General features: G+C 38.8%; 1 protein-coding gene across 1 annotated transcript; it reads right to left on the bottom strand.

Annotated features, from left to right (window-relative positions):
- Positions 1 to 275: 275 nt before the first annotated feature.
- Positions 276 to 1238, bottom strand: LOC147372235 (olfactory receptor 9K2-like). The gene has a single exon (XM_086403650.1). The coding sequence runs from the start codon at positions 1215 to 1217 to the stop codon at positions 276 to 278; it is 942 nt and encodes a 313-aa protein (XP_086259776.1). The 5' UTR covers positions 1218 to 1238.
- Positions 1239 to 16123: the final 14885 nt, after the last annotated feature.

The raw sequence follows: 16123 nt of genomic DNA, 5'->3' as shown, positions 1-16123 counted from the left end.
CATAAAGTTTACCTAAAAAGAGTAAGGAGTATATTTCTGTTTATAGGATGACTTCAAATTTTACTGATGTATGAGATATACCACTGCTCTTAAGGGAGAGTGAATGATGAAGAGTGAATGATAAATTGTTACCACCCCTTCACTGAAAATAATTCATCTGCAGAATGATCAATGTAAAGGATCTTCAAGTGACTCAAGCTTGACTCCACACTGAAAGCAAATCAGGCTGAAACTATCGATGGGCCCATTAATGAGGAAATCACAAGAAAGTAGAATTAGGATAAAGATTTTTTCTTCCATAAGATTTTTCTCAAAGCTTGTTTGACATCTTTGTTTCTTAGAGAGTAAATCAGAGGGTTTAACATGGGTGTAACCAATATGTAAAATACTGAAACCACTTTACGAAGTTCAGGATTGCTTGGAGGTGTGAGATACATAAAGGAGACAGTCCCATAAAGCAAGCTTACCACGCCCAGGTGGGAGCGCCAAGTGGAGAAGGCTTTCTTTCTCCCTTCACTGGAGGGGATCTTCAAGACTGTGGTTACAATATACATGTAAGATACTACAATAACAACTACTGTGGGCAAAATAATGCAGGTAGCCAAACTAAGAGATACCATCTTATTGACAAAAAGATTAGAACAGGAGATCTTCTCAATTTGGTAAGAATCACAGAAGAAGTGATCAATGACTCGGGAGGCACAGAAAGACACTGAGAATGTTACACTGACTTGGAGAATGGAACTGACCCAACCGCAGAAATAGGAACCAGCCACCAGCTGAGTGCAAAGGCGTCTTGACATATGGACACTGTAAAGAAGAGGGTTGCAGATGGCAATGAAGCGGTCATAGGCCATGGCCGCCAGGACAAACCCTTCTGTTACAATGAAGAGTGCAAAAAAGAAGAACTGGGCAGCACACCCTACAAAAGAGACAGTCTTTTTCTCAGACATGAAGTTGACCATGGCCTTAGGTGCAATAACAGTGGAGTAGAAGAGGTCGATGAAGGAGAGATTGCCTAGAAAGAAATACATTGGTGTGTTCAGCTGGGAGTCAGTCACAATGATGCCAATCATACTAATGTTCCCCAAAAGGACCATGCCATAGACAAGCAGGAATAGGAGGAAGAGGAGAATGTGGAGCTCTGGACGGACCCTGAAGCCTACAAGAATGAAGTCAGTTACATCTGAATGGTTGCCTGCTCCCTTGTCACCCATGGCAAGAACCTGCTAAGAGGTACAAGACAAGATTAAAAATAGAGACTTCTACCTATTTCCTGGTATCACAAAGTATCTTTTGCCTCTTGTATAATACATTGAAATTTGTATTATCATCTCCTTTATAAGATTCTGTTGTGTTATGTATGATTTGCTGCATCCTTTTATAGGAATTGACTCTGAGGTATATTGTAATTGCCCATCAGCACACAACATTTGAGTCGCCTAACTCATAATTTGGAGAAGGCGATGGCACCCCACTCCAGTACTCTTGCCTGGAAAATCCCATGGACAGAGGAGTCTGGTGCGCTGCAGTCCATGGGGTCGCTAGGAGTCGGACACGACTGGGCAATTTCACTTTCACTTTTCACTTTCATGCATTGGAGAAGGAAATGGCAACCCATACCAGTGTTCTTGCCTGGAGAATCCCAGGGACGGGGGAGCCTGGCGGGCTGCCGTCTATGGGGTCGCACAGAGTCGGACACGACTGAAGCACTTAGCAGCAGTAGCAGCAGCAGCAACTCATAATTTTCTAGTGTGATTCTCCAATTCTAGTCCTCTTTCCATTATAAGGTACATGATTTTCACACATAAAGCATTTTCTTTTTACCTGTTTAGTGCCTCACTTGACTTACATAGTAAGTCTAACATATCTAAAGGTTTTGAGAGATAAATAATATTTGCTCTCTGTAATTTCAAATTCATTTTAATGCTTCCATTTTACAACAGAAGGATCAAATTTAAGAGGAATTTTGTTGTTGTATAGTCAGTAAGTTGAATCTGATTCTTTTGTGACCCCATAGACTGTACTGTCCATGGGATTTCTCCACTGTCCATGGGATTTCTCAGGCAAGAATACTGGAGTAGGTTGCCGTATCCTTCTCCAGAGGATCTTCCCAGCCCAGGAATTGAACCCTTGTCTCCTGTGTCTCCTACATTGGCAGGCAGATTCTTTAGCACTGAGCCACTTGGGAAGCCCAAAAAGAGTAATTTTAAATTCCACAAATAGGCATTGGAGATTAAAACAGGTCAATAGCTAAACAGTTTGTGAGAGTTTAAAGTAGGATAGCAAGAGATTTATTTGGTTTTCCAAAACCTTCATCCAAAATGAAGGCATCTTCAGCTTCTCAAAGTGGACAAACCTCGGACATGCTACTGGAAAAATTGACAGCTCCTAAAATTTTCTGTACAAATTTGACATTAATCTATCTCTTACCTGAATATTTCTCACTTTACTTCAGTGGAGCAATTTCCTAATGGTAGAAGCAAGGATTCAAAAGTTATTGTGTTTAATCCTAAAAATGGAAAAAGGAGTGTAAAACCATAGAAGGGAAATTAAAGACATTGTCAAAATTCAGCATATTTTAAGAATTAAAATTTTAAATGAGATGTAAAATCTTGTTTTGAAATATATCATTTTATTCAGTTTTTGGCTCTGCTCAGAGATTAATATCTCGTTTTTCAATTAAGAATAGCCTTTTCATTTCCTTTGTTGTGTTTTTGCCTGAAAATCCCCTATAGCTATATACCTCTTATCTCTTTCTAGAGGATAACAGAGATGACCTGGTGAGGTCTCTAACCCTGTGAACATTTCTTTATGGAAACTGAAAAGAAAATGCACCTGAACCTGAAGAATCACATTGCATGGCCATGCACGTGAGGACATATCTTACAGGCCTTAGAATGAGAACGATGAAAGCCAAATGGAATTTAAGTACAGCAAAGATAATATCACCAGTGAGGAGGAGTAGTCCCTGATGACCTGGGGGAATAGAGCAGGAGGCAACCTGGTACCCTTAGTCATCTCTGTTGCAAATATTTCAAATAATTGCAGCATGAACTGGGTGCAAAGGTCCCTCTGAGACAGGCTAAAAATAAGGTCAATTATGGGGTGATAACAGTGCCAAGTTCCAAGTCCATCCCACGAGGGCCATATAGGAAAGAAACAAAAGAAAGAATGTTATCTACTCTTCCAACTCACCTTGAACCATCCCTAGGTCTTTTGGGAAACAATTTCTTATTAGAAAAGTTTGTTTTAAGGTTGAAATATATTATCTCACATAATTTTCATTCCTCAGTTTTTTTTGCCTCCTACAATCATGCTGAATTTATCTATTGATGCTGTTACATGACAATCATCAAATGCAATGAGTGTTCCTTGACTGACTCTTGGTTTTAACAAGCCAGTCACAAAATACGTATTTTGGGAAGTCAGGGATTTTTACCTTAAGAAGAATATTAAATGACATAATGAATTATCAGTAAGCTGTTTAAGCATGTAATGAATTGGTAATGTAAGGAGAACACCTCATTTTTGGAGAAGTCTGTTAAGTACAAGGAATGAAGTATAATTGTGCTTCTTATCCTGTATAATAAAATATTGCAATATAATGCAAAATATTGCATTACAGTAGTGAGTATATAGAAGTGGATTTTACTATTTTACTATTTTATTATAGTCTGTATATTTTGAAATTTTTATAATAAATATCTTGTTTGTTAAAGACCTATATGAGAGAAAATTAAAAATTTCTTCCTTTAGACAAAAATAATGAATTGATACCTGGAACTGTTGTAGCCATGATGTGACCATAAATGGTATTACTGATTTGCTGAGGATGGCAGAGCAGAAAGTAGAGAGAAACTTGTGTCTTTGATGAAGTCCTCATGCCAGTGAACCACCCTGGAATCAACGTGTCTCCAGCAACCCTGTAATGTGAAATAATAGACCTCTTAAGGCTTAAGCTATTTTCAGTGAGTCTTTAGTTACTTGCTGCTAAAGGTATCTTATTCAATTCAATACATATGACATTACTGAAAAAAAAGATGGGAAAGAGTTATTTGAGTCTATACTCTAACAAAAATAGACTGCTTGGAGATAACTAAAGTGCTAACAAAGTCGAAACTAGAATCAATCAGTGAAGTTGCCAAAAGGGTAAACTCTCCTGCTAATAAGTGAGAGCAGCATAAATTGGGGGAATCCATACAAGATCTGAAATAGTACACACACACAAACACACACACAGACAAATACATATGCATGCACAACATTTACATTTTACATATCAATCCAACTCAGAATGCTCCCCTGTTTACCTTTAAAGCTATTAAATATAAAATAAGTTGTAAGGATGTATCGCACAACACAGGGAATGTAGCAAATACTTTATAGTAACTATAAATGGAGTATAACCTTTAAAAATTGTGAATCACTATACTGTACACCTATAATTTAAATAATATTATGCATCAAGTATGGTGGCTCAGACAGTAAAGAATCTACCTGCAATGCAGGAGATCCAGGTTCATTCTCTGGATAGGGAAGATCCCCTGGAGAAGGAAATGGCAACCCACTCCAGTATTCTTGCCTGGGAAATCCTGTGGACAGAGGAGCTACAGTTCATGGGAGGGCAAAGTGCTGGACACAACTGAATGACTAAGCACACACATACATCAACTATACTTCAATAAGGAAAATTAAACACAACAATTTTCAAAGGAGTGTGGTAGGCAGTTCCTAACTGATGAACATGGAACATGGATCTGGATTTCTAGACAAGTCAACTACCTGTTAAGGGCTCTGTGTCCTAGCTTCATCAGGGCAAGTCTACACACACACCTCCTTTCTCTCCCCCACTACCTGAGCCATAAGCCAAATTCTTCTTAGTTAAAAAAAAAAAAAAAAAAAAGACTTAGAGATAGCTACATGTTAAGAGGATCTCCTTGAAGCCCAACCAGGAAGAAACATGAATTTGATTATTAGTTTAGAAATCTACAGCTATGAGTTCTTTACTTAGTAAATGAGCTAAGTAAATCAGGATTAGGTTTCTATCTGGAAGACAATGATGAGTTATCAAATTTGACTATATTTAAATTGTTTTAATCTGTGTGACAAAATAGACCACAAACAATATTTACAAAACAATCCAAAGGCTGGAGCAAAATACATGGAGTACCCACAGCCTCCAAAGATTTACTATTCAACACATAATTATTTAATATAAATTTATAAGAAAAAAATTTTAATAACTAAATAGATAATTGGACTAATGATAAAGTCATATAAGATAAAACAAATAAAAATTTTAAATTGCTCTCAAAATCACTAATAATCATGTAAATGTTAAAATCCTTACTTTTTTCACACTATTCAAACTGACAAATGAGGGGAAATAAAAATGGACATTGTTATACCTGAAGTGTAAACTGGAAAAACCTATTTGGAAAGTAATTTACAAATATGCAGCAAAGTAGAAAATATTTATATATCACAGGATCCAACAATTTCATTTCTAGGCATACACTCCAAATAAGCCTTTAGACATGTGCATAGCAGACATCCACACATTTTCATTTTTAATGAAAAGAATAAAGAAACAAATCTCTAATCAATATGACATTAGATGGGCAATTTATTGATCTATATGCTATAAATATTCTAAATGAATAAACAAGATATGTATCAGTTCAGTTCAGTTCAGTCGGTCAGTCGTGTCCGACTCGGTGACCCCATGAATCGCAGCACGCCAGGCCTCCCTGTCCATCACCAACTCCTGGAGTTCACTGAGACTCACATCCATTGAGTCAATGATGCCATCCAGACATCTCATCCTCTGTTGTCCCCTTTTCCTCCTGCCCCCAATCCCTCCCAACATCAGGGTCTTTTCCAACGAGTCAACTCTTCGCATGAGGTGGCCAAAGTACTGGAGTTTCAGCTTTTGCATCACTCCTTCCAAAGAAATCCCAGGGCTGATCTCCTTCAGAATGGACTGGTTGGATCTCCTTGCAGTCCAAGGGACTCTCAAGAGTCTTCTCCAACACCACAGTTCAAAAGCATCAAACCTTCGGTGCTCAGCTTTCTTCACAGTCCAACTCTCACATGACCACTGGAAAAACCATAGCCTTGACTAGACGGACCTTTGTTGGCAAAGTAATATCTCTGCTTTTCAATATGCTATCTAGGTTGGTCATAACTTTTCTTCCAAGGAGTAAGCATCTTTTAATTTCATGGCTGCAGTCACCATCTGCAGTGATTTTGGAGCCCAGAAAAATAAAGTCTGACACTGTTTCCACTGTTTCCCCATCTATTTCCCATGAAGTGATACATATATGTATATATATCAGGTTATGTACCTCTTGCCAGCATAACACTAAATAATGAAAAGAAGTTAAATCATATATGGAAGGGCATAATTTTCATAAACTATTAATTATACTAAATATAGTATGTGTTATCTATGGATCTAAACATAAATAGTGAAGATGGCAGAGGAATAGGATGGGGAGACCACTTTCTCCCCCACAAATTCATGAGAAGAACATTTAAATGCCAAGCAAATTCCACAAAACTTCTGAATGCTGGCAGAGGACATCAGGCACCCAGAAAAGCAGCCCATTGTCTTCGAAAGGAGGTAGGAAAAAATATAAAAGACAAAAAAAGAGACAAAAGGGGGAGGGACAGAGCTCGGTCCCGGGAAGGGAGTCTTAAAAAGAGAGAAGTTTCCAAACACCAGGAAACACTCTCACTGCCGAGTCTGTGCCGAGCCTTGGAAGCACAGAGGGCAACATAACAGGGAGGAAAAATAAAGAAACAATTCATACCCACAGTTTACGAGCCCAAGGGTAACTCCCCCATCGGAGAAGCAGCGCAGAGGCCTACACCCACCACTAGCAAGCGGGGGCTGGGCAGGGAGGTGCGGGCTGCATCGCTTAGAGTAAGAATCTGGCCTGAGTGCCCCAAGCACAATCTGAGCGAACTAACTTAGGTTAGCAAACCAGACTGTGGGATAACTACCACGCGAAAAGCCAGCCCTAACCTAAGACACCGCCAGGCCTGCACGCAGAACAAAGGACTGAACAAAGATAGCCGGCTGCAGACCATCCCCCTCCGGTGACAGGCAGCCAGAGCTGGAAGGGGCAATTGCAGCCCCAGAGAGACATTATCTACAAAACTGTAAGCAGGCTTCTTTGCTAACTAAAACTTCTTGAGGTTCTGGATGGTCAACATCCGCCTGAGAAGGTGCACCAGTTGTACACCCAGAAAACCGAGTAGCAGGGAGGCGATAAGTCGCAGCGACCGCGCTCGCCAAACACCTCATCACCTGAGCTGCTCAGACCTGGCAAGAGCACAAAACACAGGCCCAACCGAGTCTGCGCCCCTGAGGACTACCCGAGTGCCTGAACCTGAGCGGCTTAGACCTGGGAGGTGCATGCAGCCCAGGTCCAGCCTCAGATGGTTCCCAGCAGAGCAACCTAGAGCCTGAGCAGTGTGGGCAGGGAGGGTATATGCACCGTAAGCAGGGGCAGGCCCAGTATGGCTGAGGCACTGCAAGCACACACCAGTGTTATCTGCAGCGTCCCTCCCTCCCCACAGCACAACTGAACAAGTGAGCCTAAAAAAAAATGTGTCCACCACCGCCCCTTTGTGTCAGGGCGGAAATCAGACACTGAACAGACCAGCAAACAGAAGAAGCTAAAACAGAGGGAACTGCCTTGGAAGTGACAGGTGCAACAGATTAAAACCCTGTCGTTAGTATCGACTACATAGGAAGGGGCCTATAGATCTTGAGAAATATAAGCCGGACCAAGGAACTAGCGGAAAATGAACTGACCCCACAATACCCACAACAACACCAGAGAAAGTCTTAGATATATTATTACTATTTTTACGATCATTCTTTCTTTCTTTTTTTTTCAATTTTTTTAAAAATTTTAAGTCCTCTATTACTCCTTTAATTTTCACTTTCATAACCTACTATTACTTTGTAAAAAAAAAAAAGACCCTATTTTTTTAAAGCAAACTTCATATATATATATTTTATAATTTTTGTAACTTTGTGTTTTTTTTCTCTTTCTTTTTTTCTTCTTCTTTTCTTTAACATTGTATTTCTGAAATTCCAAACTCTACTCTAGATTTTTAATTTTTGCTTTTTGGTATTTGTTATCAATTTTGTACCTATATTTTCTTTATAATTTTTGTGACTTTGTTTTTTTTCTCTCTTTATTTTTCTTCTTTTCTTTAACATTGTATTTTTGAAATTCCAAACTCTACTCTAGATTTTTAATTTTTGCTTTGTGGTATTTGTTATCAATTTTGTACCTTTAAGAACCCAATCTTTAGTACCCATTTTTACGTGGGAGCGAGATTACTGGCTTCACTGCTCTCTCCCCCTTTGGACTCTCCTTTTTCTCCACCAGGTCGCCTGTGTCTCCTCTCTAACCTCTCTCTGCTCTACCCAACTCTATGAATTTCTGTGTGTTCCAGACAGTGGAGAACACTTAGGGAACTGATTACTGGCTAGATCTGTCTCTTTCCTTTTCATTCCCCACTTTTATCCTCCTGGCCACCTCTGTCCCCTTCCTTCCTCTTCTCTTCTCTGTATAACTCCATGAACATCTCTGAGCAGTCCAGTTGTGGAGTGCACATAAGGAAGTGATTACTGGCTAGACTGCTGTCTCTTCTATTGATTCCACCTCATCTCATTCAGGTCACCTCTAACTCCCTCCTCCCTCTTCTCTTCTCCATGTAATTCTGTGAACCTCTCTGGGTGTCCCTCACTGTGGAGAAACTTTTCATCTTTAACATAGATGCTTTATCAATGGTGCTGTATAGAAGGAGAAGTTTTGAGACTACTGTAAAAATAAGACTGAAAACCAGAAGCAGGAGGCTTAAGTCCAAACCCTGAGTCCAGGGAACTCCTGACTCCAGGGAGCATTAATTGACAGGAGCTCATCAAATGCCTCCATACCTACACTGAAACCAAGCACCACACAAGGGCCAACAAGTTCCAGAGCAAGACATACCACGCAAATTCTCCAGCAACACAGGAACACAGCCCTAAACTCCAACATACAGACTGCCCAAAGTTACTACAAAACCATAGACATCTCATAACTCATTACTGGACACCTCAATGCACTCCAGAGAGAACAAATACAGCTCCACCCACCAGAACACCAACACAAGCTTCCCTAACCAAGAAACCTTGACAAGCCACCTGTACAAACCCACACACAACGAGGAAACTCCACAATAAAGAGAACTCCACAAACTGCCAGAATACAAAAAGAACAACCAAAAGTCAGCAATATAAACAAGATGAAGAGACAGAGGAATACCCAGCAGGTAAAGGAACAGGATAAATGCCCACCAAACCAAACAAAAGAGGAAGAGATAGGGAATCTACCTGATAAAGAATTCCGAATGATGATAGTGAAAATGATCCAAAATCTTGAAAGCAAGATGGACTCACAGATAAATAGCCTGGAGACAAGGACTGAGAAGATGCAAGAAAGGTTTAACAAGGACCTAGAAGAAATAAAAAAGAGTCAATGTATAATGAATAATGCAATAAATGAAATCAAAAACACTCTGGAGGCAACAAATAGTAGAATAACAGAGGCAGAAGATAGGATTAGTGAATTAGAAGATAGAATGGTAGAAATAAATGAATCAGAGAGGAAAAAAGAAAAACGAACTAAAAGAAATGAGGACAATCTCAGAGACCTCCAGGATAATATTAAACGCTACAACATTCGAATCATAGGAGTCCCAGAAGAAGAAGACAAAAAGAAAGACCATGAGAAAATACTTGAGGAGATGATAGTTGAAAACTTCCCTAAAATGGGGAAGGAAATAATCACTCAAGTCCAAGAAACCCAGAGAGTCCCAAACAGGATAAACCCAAGGCAAAACACCCCAAGACACATATTAATCAGATTAACAAAGAGCAAACACAAAAAACAAATATTAAAAGCAGCAAGGGAAAAACAACAAATAACACACAAGGGAATTCCCATACAGATAACAGCTGATCTTTCAATAGAAGTTCTCCAAGCCAGGAGGGAATGGCAAGACATACTGAAAGTGATGAAAGAAAATAACCTGCAGCCCAGATTACTGTACCCAGCAAGGATCTCATTCAAATATGAAGGAGAAATCAAAAGCTTTACAGACAAGCAAAAGCTGAGAGAATTCAGCACCACCAAACCAGATCTCCAACAAATACTAAAGGATATTCTCTAGACAGGAAACAAAAAAAGGGTGTATAAACTCGAACTCAAAACAGTAAAGTAAATGGCAACGGGTTCATACTTATCAATAATTACCTTAAACGTAAATGGGTTGAATGCCCCAACCAAAAGACAAAGACTGGCTGAATGGATACAAAAACAAGACCCCTACATATGTTGTCTACAAGAGACCCATCTCAAAACAGGGGACACATACAGACTGAAAGTGAAGGGCTGGAAAAAGATTTTCCATGCAAATAGGGACCAAAAGAAAGCAGGAGTAGCAATACTCATATCAGATAAAATAGACTTTAAAACAAAGGCTGTGAAAAGAGACAAAGAAGGTCACTACATAATGATCAAAGGATCAATCCAAGAAGAAGATATAACAATTATAAATATATATGCACCCACATGGGAGCACCGCAATATGTAAGACAAATGCTAACAAGTATGAAAGGAGAAATTAACAATAACACAATAATAGTGGGAGACTTTAATACCCCACTCACACCTATGGATAGATCAACTAAACAGAAAATTAACAAGGAGACACAAACTTTAAACGATACAATAGACCAGTTAGACCTAATTGATATCTATAGGACATTTCATCCCCAAACAATGAATTTCACCTTTTTCTCAAGCGCACAAGGAACATTCTCCAGGATAGATCACATCCTGGGCCATAAATCTAGCCTTGGTAAATTCAAAAAAATTGAAATCATTCCAAGCATCTTTTCTGACCACAATGCAGTAAGATTAGATCTCAATTACAGGAGAAAAACTATTAAAAATTCCAACATATGGAGGCTGAAAACACGCTGCTGAATAACCAACAAGTCATAGAAGAAATCAAAAAAGAAATCAAAATTTGCATAGAAACAAATGAAAATGAAAACACAACAACCCAAAACCCGTGGGACACTGTAAAAGCAGTCCTAAGGGGAAAGTTCATAGCAATACAGGCATACCTCAAGAAACAAGAAAAAAGTCAAATAAATAACCTAACTCTACACCTAAAGCAACTAGAAAAGGAAGCAATGAAGAACCCCAGGGTGAATAGAAGGAAAGAAATCTTAAAAATTAGGGCAGAAATAAATGCAAAAGAAACAAAAGAGACCATAGCAAAAATCAACAAAGCCAAAAGCTGGTTCTTTGAAAGGATAAATAAAATTGACAAACCATTAGCCAGACTCATCAAGAAACAAAGGGAGAAAAATCAAATCAATAAAATTAGAAATGAAAATGGAGAGATCACAACAGACAACACAGAAATACAAAGGATCATAAGAGACTACTATCAGCAATTATATGCCAATAAAATGGACAACGTGGAAGAAATGGACAAATTCTTAGAAAAGTACAACTTTCCAAAACTGGACCAGGAAGAAATAGAAAATCTTAACAGACCCATCACAAGCACGGAAATTGAAACTGTAATCAAAAATCTTCCAGCAAACAAAAGCCCAGGTCCAGACAGCTTCACAGCTGAGTTCTACCAAAAATTTAGAGAAGAGCTAAAACTTATTCCTACTCAAACTCTTCCAGAAAATTCAGAGGAAGGTAAGCTTCCAAACTCATTCTATGAGGCCACCATCACCCTAATACCAAAACCTGACAAAGATCCCGCAAAAAAAGAAAACTACAGGCCAATATCACTGATGAACATAGATGCAAAAATCCTTAACAAAATTATAGCAAACAGAATCCAACAACACATTAAAAAGATCATACACCACGACCAAGTGGGCTTTATCCCAGGGATGCAAGGATTCTTCAATATCCACAAATCAATCAATGTAATACACCACATTAACAAATTGAAAAATAAAAACCATATGATTATCTCAATAGATGCAGAGAAAGCCTTTGACAAAATTCAACGCCCATTTATGATAAAAACTCTCCAGAAAGCAGGAATAGAAGGAACATACCTCAACTTAATAAAAGCTATATATGACAAACCCACAGCAAACATTATCCTCAATGGTGAAAAATTGAAACATTTCCTCTAAAGTCAGGAACAAGACAAGGGTGCCCCCTTTCACCATTACTATTCAACATAGTTTTGGAAGTTTTGGGCACAGCAATCAGAGCAGAAAAAGAAATAAAAGGAATCCAAATTGGAAAAGAAGAAGTAAAACTCTCACTGTTTGCAGATGACACGATCCTCTAAATAGAAAACCCTAAAGACTCCACCAGAAAATTACTGGAGCTAATCAATGAATATAGTAAAGTTGCAGGATATAAAATCAACACACAGAAATCCCTTGCATTCCTATACACTAATAATGAGAAAATAGAGAAGTTAAGGAAACAATTCCATTCACCATTGCAATGAAAAGAATAAAATACTTAGGAAGATATATACCTAAAGAAACTAAAGACCTATATATAGAAAACTATAAAACACTGGTGAAAGAAATCAAAGAGGATGCTAATAGATGGAGAAATATACCATGTTCATGGATTGGAAGAATCAATATAGTGAAAATGAGCATACTACCCAAAGCAATTTATAGATTCAATGCAATCCCTATCAAGCTACCAACGGTATTCTTCACAGAGCTAGAACAAATAATTTCACAATTTGTATGGAAATACAAAAAACCTCGAATAGCCAAAGCAATCTTGAGAAAGAAGAATGGAAGTGGAAGAATCAACCTGCCTGACTTCAGGCTCTACTACAAAGCCACAGTCATCAAGACAGTATGGTACTGGCACAAAGACAGAAATATAGATCAATGGAACAAAATAGAAAGCCCAGAGATAAATCCACACACATATGGACACCTTATCTTTGACAAAGGAGGCAAGAATATACAACGGATTAAAGACAATCTCTTTAACAAGTGGTGCTGGGAAAACTGGTCAACCACTTGTAAAAGAATGAAACTAGAGCACTTTCTAACACCATACACAAAAATAAACTCAAAATGGATTAAAGATCTAAACATAAGATCAGAAACTATAAAACTCCTAGAGGAGAACATAGGCAAAACACTCTCTGACATACATCACAGCAGGATCCTCTATGACCCACCTCCCAGAATATTGGAAATAAAAGCAAAAATAAACAAATGGGACCTAATTAAACTTAAAAGCTTCTGCACAACAAAGGAAACTATCAGGAAGGTGAAAAGACAGCCTTCGGAATGGGAGAAAATCATAGCAAATGAAGCAACTGACAAACAACTAATCTCAAAAATATACAAGCAACTCCTACAGCTCAATTCCAGAAAAATAAATGACCCAATCAAAAAATGGGCTAAAGAACTAAACAGACATTTCTCCAAAGAAGACATACAGATGGCTAACAAACACATGAAAAGATGCTCAACATCACTATCAGAGAAATGCAAATCAAAACCACTATGAGGTACCATTTCTCACCAGTCAGAATGGCTGTGATCCAAAAGTCTACAAGCAATAAATGCTGGAGTGGGTGTCAAGAAAAGGGAACCCTCTTTCACTGTTGGTGGGAATGCAAACTAGTACAGTCACTGTGGAGAAGAGTGTGGAGATTCCTTAAAAAACTGGAAATAGAACTGCCATACGACCCAGCAATCCCACTGCTGGGCATACACACCAAGGAAACCAGAATTGAAAGAGACACGTGTACCCTGGTGTTCATCGCAGCACTGTTTATAATAGCCAGGACATGGAAGCAACCTAGATGTCCATCAGCAGATGAATGGATAAGAAAGCTGTGGTACATATACACAATGGAGTATTACTCAGCCATTAAAAAGAATAAATTTGAATCAGTTCTAATGAGGTGGATAAAACTGGAGCCTATTATACAGAATGAAGTAAGCCAGAAAGAAAAACACCAATACAGTATACTAACACATATATATGGAATTTAGAAAGATGGTAACGATAACCCTGTATACGAGACAGCAAAAGAGACACTGATGTATAGAACAGTCTTTTGGACTCTGTGGGAGAGGGAGAGGGTGGGATGATTTGGGAGAATGGCATTGAAACATGTATAATATCATATATGAAACGAGTCGCCAGTCCACGTTTGATGCACGATACTGGATGCTTGGGGCTGGTGCACTGGGACGACCCAGAGAGGGATGGTATGGGGAGGGAGGAGGGAGGAGGGTTCAGGATGGGGAACACATGTATACCTGTGGTGGATTCATTTTGATATATGGCAAAACCAATACAATATTGTAAAATTAAAAAATAAAATAAAATTTAAAAAAAAAAACACACAGGAATCAACTTGAAAGAGGTCCAAATGAACAAAGCTAGAAATAATTGAGCAAACATAAAGAACACGTGTGTGCTAAGTTACTTCAGTAAATAGAAATATATATATATTATATAAATAAATTATATATTTATATATAATACAAATATATAAAATTATATATTTTTATTATATTATTTATATAATATATATTTGTATATATATAAATTTATGCCATCTGCAAAAGAGAATTTTGCTACTTCCTTTCAAATTTGGATTCCTTTTCTTTTTATTGCCTAATGCTCTGGCAGGGTTAGGACTTCCAAAATTATGTTTAATAGGAGTAGGCACTCCTGTCTTGTTTCTGATTTTAGAGGGAAAGCTTTCAACATTTTACTATTGAGTCTAAAATCGCATGCATGCTAAGTCTCTTCAGTCATGTACAACTCTTTGCAACCCCGTGAACTGGAGTCCACCAGGTTCCTCTGTCCATGGGATTCTCCAGGAAAGAACACTGGAGTGGGTTGCCATGACCTCCTCCAGGGGATCTTCCCAACTCAGGGATTGAAACCATGTCTCTTGTGGTTCCTGTATTGCTGGTAGATTCTTCACCGCTGAGCTGTCAGGGGTGTGGGTTTATCAAACATGACCTTTGTTATGTTTATATATGTGTGTATATTATAGGATGTAAGTATTACTAATTTTACATCATAGTATTTAAGTTACGGGATATAAAGGAGCAGATTAAACATCACTCAAGGGTTTTACCTTCTCTTTTGGGGAAGTGATTAGTGTATTTGGGTTGTATGTAGGTTAGCTGTATCATATTAGGTGGAGTTATGACCTTATTGTATTTTGTTTTGGGAAATAGATGGGGAAACAGTGGAAACAGTGTCAGACTTTATTTTTTTGGGCTCCAAAATCACTGCAGATGGTGACTGCAGCCATGAAATTAAAAGACGCTTACTCCTTGGAAGGAAAGTTATGACCAACCTAGATAGCATATTCAAAAGCAGAGACATTACTTTGCCAACAAAGTTCGTCTAGTCAAGGCTATGGTTTTTCCTGTGGTTATGTAGGGATGTGAGAGTTGGACTGTGAAGAAAGCTGAGCACCGAAGAATTGATGCTTTTGAACTGTGGTGTTGGAGAAGACTCTTGAGAGTCCCTTGGACTGCAAGGACATCCAACCAGTCCATTCTGAAGGAGATCAGCCCTGAGATTTCTTTGGAAGGAATGATGCTAAAGCTGAAACACCAGTATTTTGGCCACCTCATGCGAAGAGTTAACTCATTGGAAAAGACTCTGATGCTGGGAGGGATTGAGGGCAGGAGGAGAGGGGGACAACAGAGGATGAGATGGCTGGATGGCATCACTAACTCAATGGACATGAGTCTGAGTGAACTCCGGGAGTTGGTGATGGACAGGGAGGCCTGGCGTGCTGTGATTCATGGGGTCGCAAAGAGTTGGACACGACTGAGCGACTGAACTGAACTGAACTGAACTGAAATATGGTTCAGGCTTTCCTGGTGGCTCACGTGGTAAAGAATCTGCCTTCAAGGTGGAAGACCGGCATTCAATTCCTGGGTCAGGAAGATTCCATGGAGAAGGAAATGGTAACCAACTTCAGTATTCTTGCCTGGAGAGTTCCATGGACAGAGGAGCCTTGTGGGCTACAGTCCATGGGG

This window comes from Bos grunniens, chromosome 5 (assembly GCF_055505025.1).
Source record: "Bos grunniens cultivar Pamir isolate PY7600 chromosome 5, Bosgru_T2T1.0, whole genome shotgun sequence".
Lineage (NCBI taxonomy): Eukaryota > Metazoa > Chordata > Mammalia > Artiodactyla > Bovidae > Bos > Bos grunniens.
This window is presented reverse-complemented; position numbering and strand designations above follow the sequence as displayed.

Coding starts and splice junctions, on each gene's coding strand:
- LOC147372235 (XM_086403650.1), bottom strand. CDS start 1,217: ATGGGTGACAAGGGAGCAGGCAACCATTCAGATGTAACTGACTTCATT.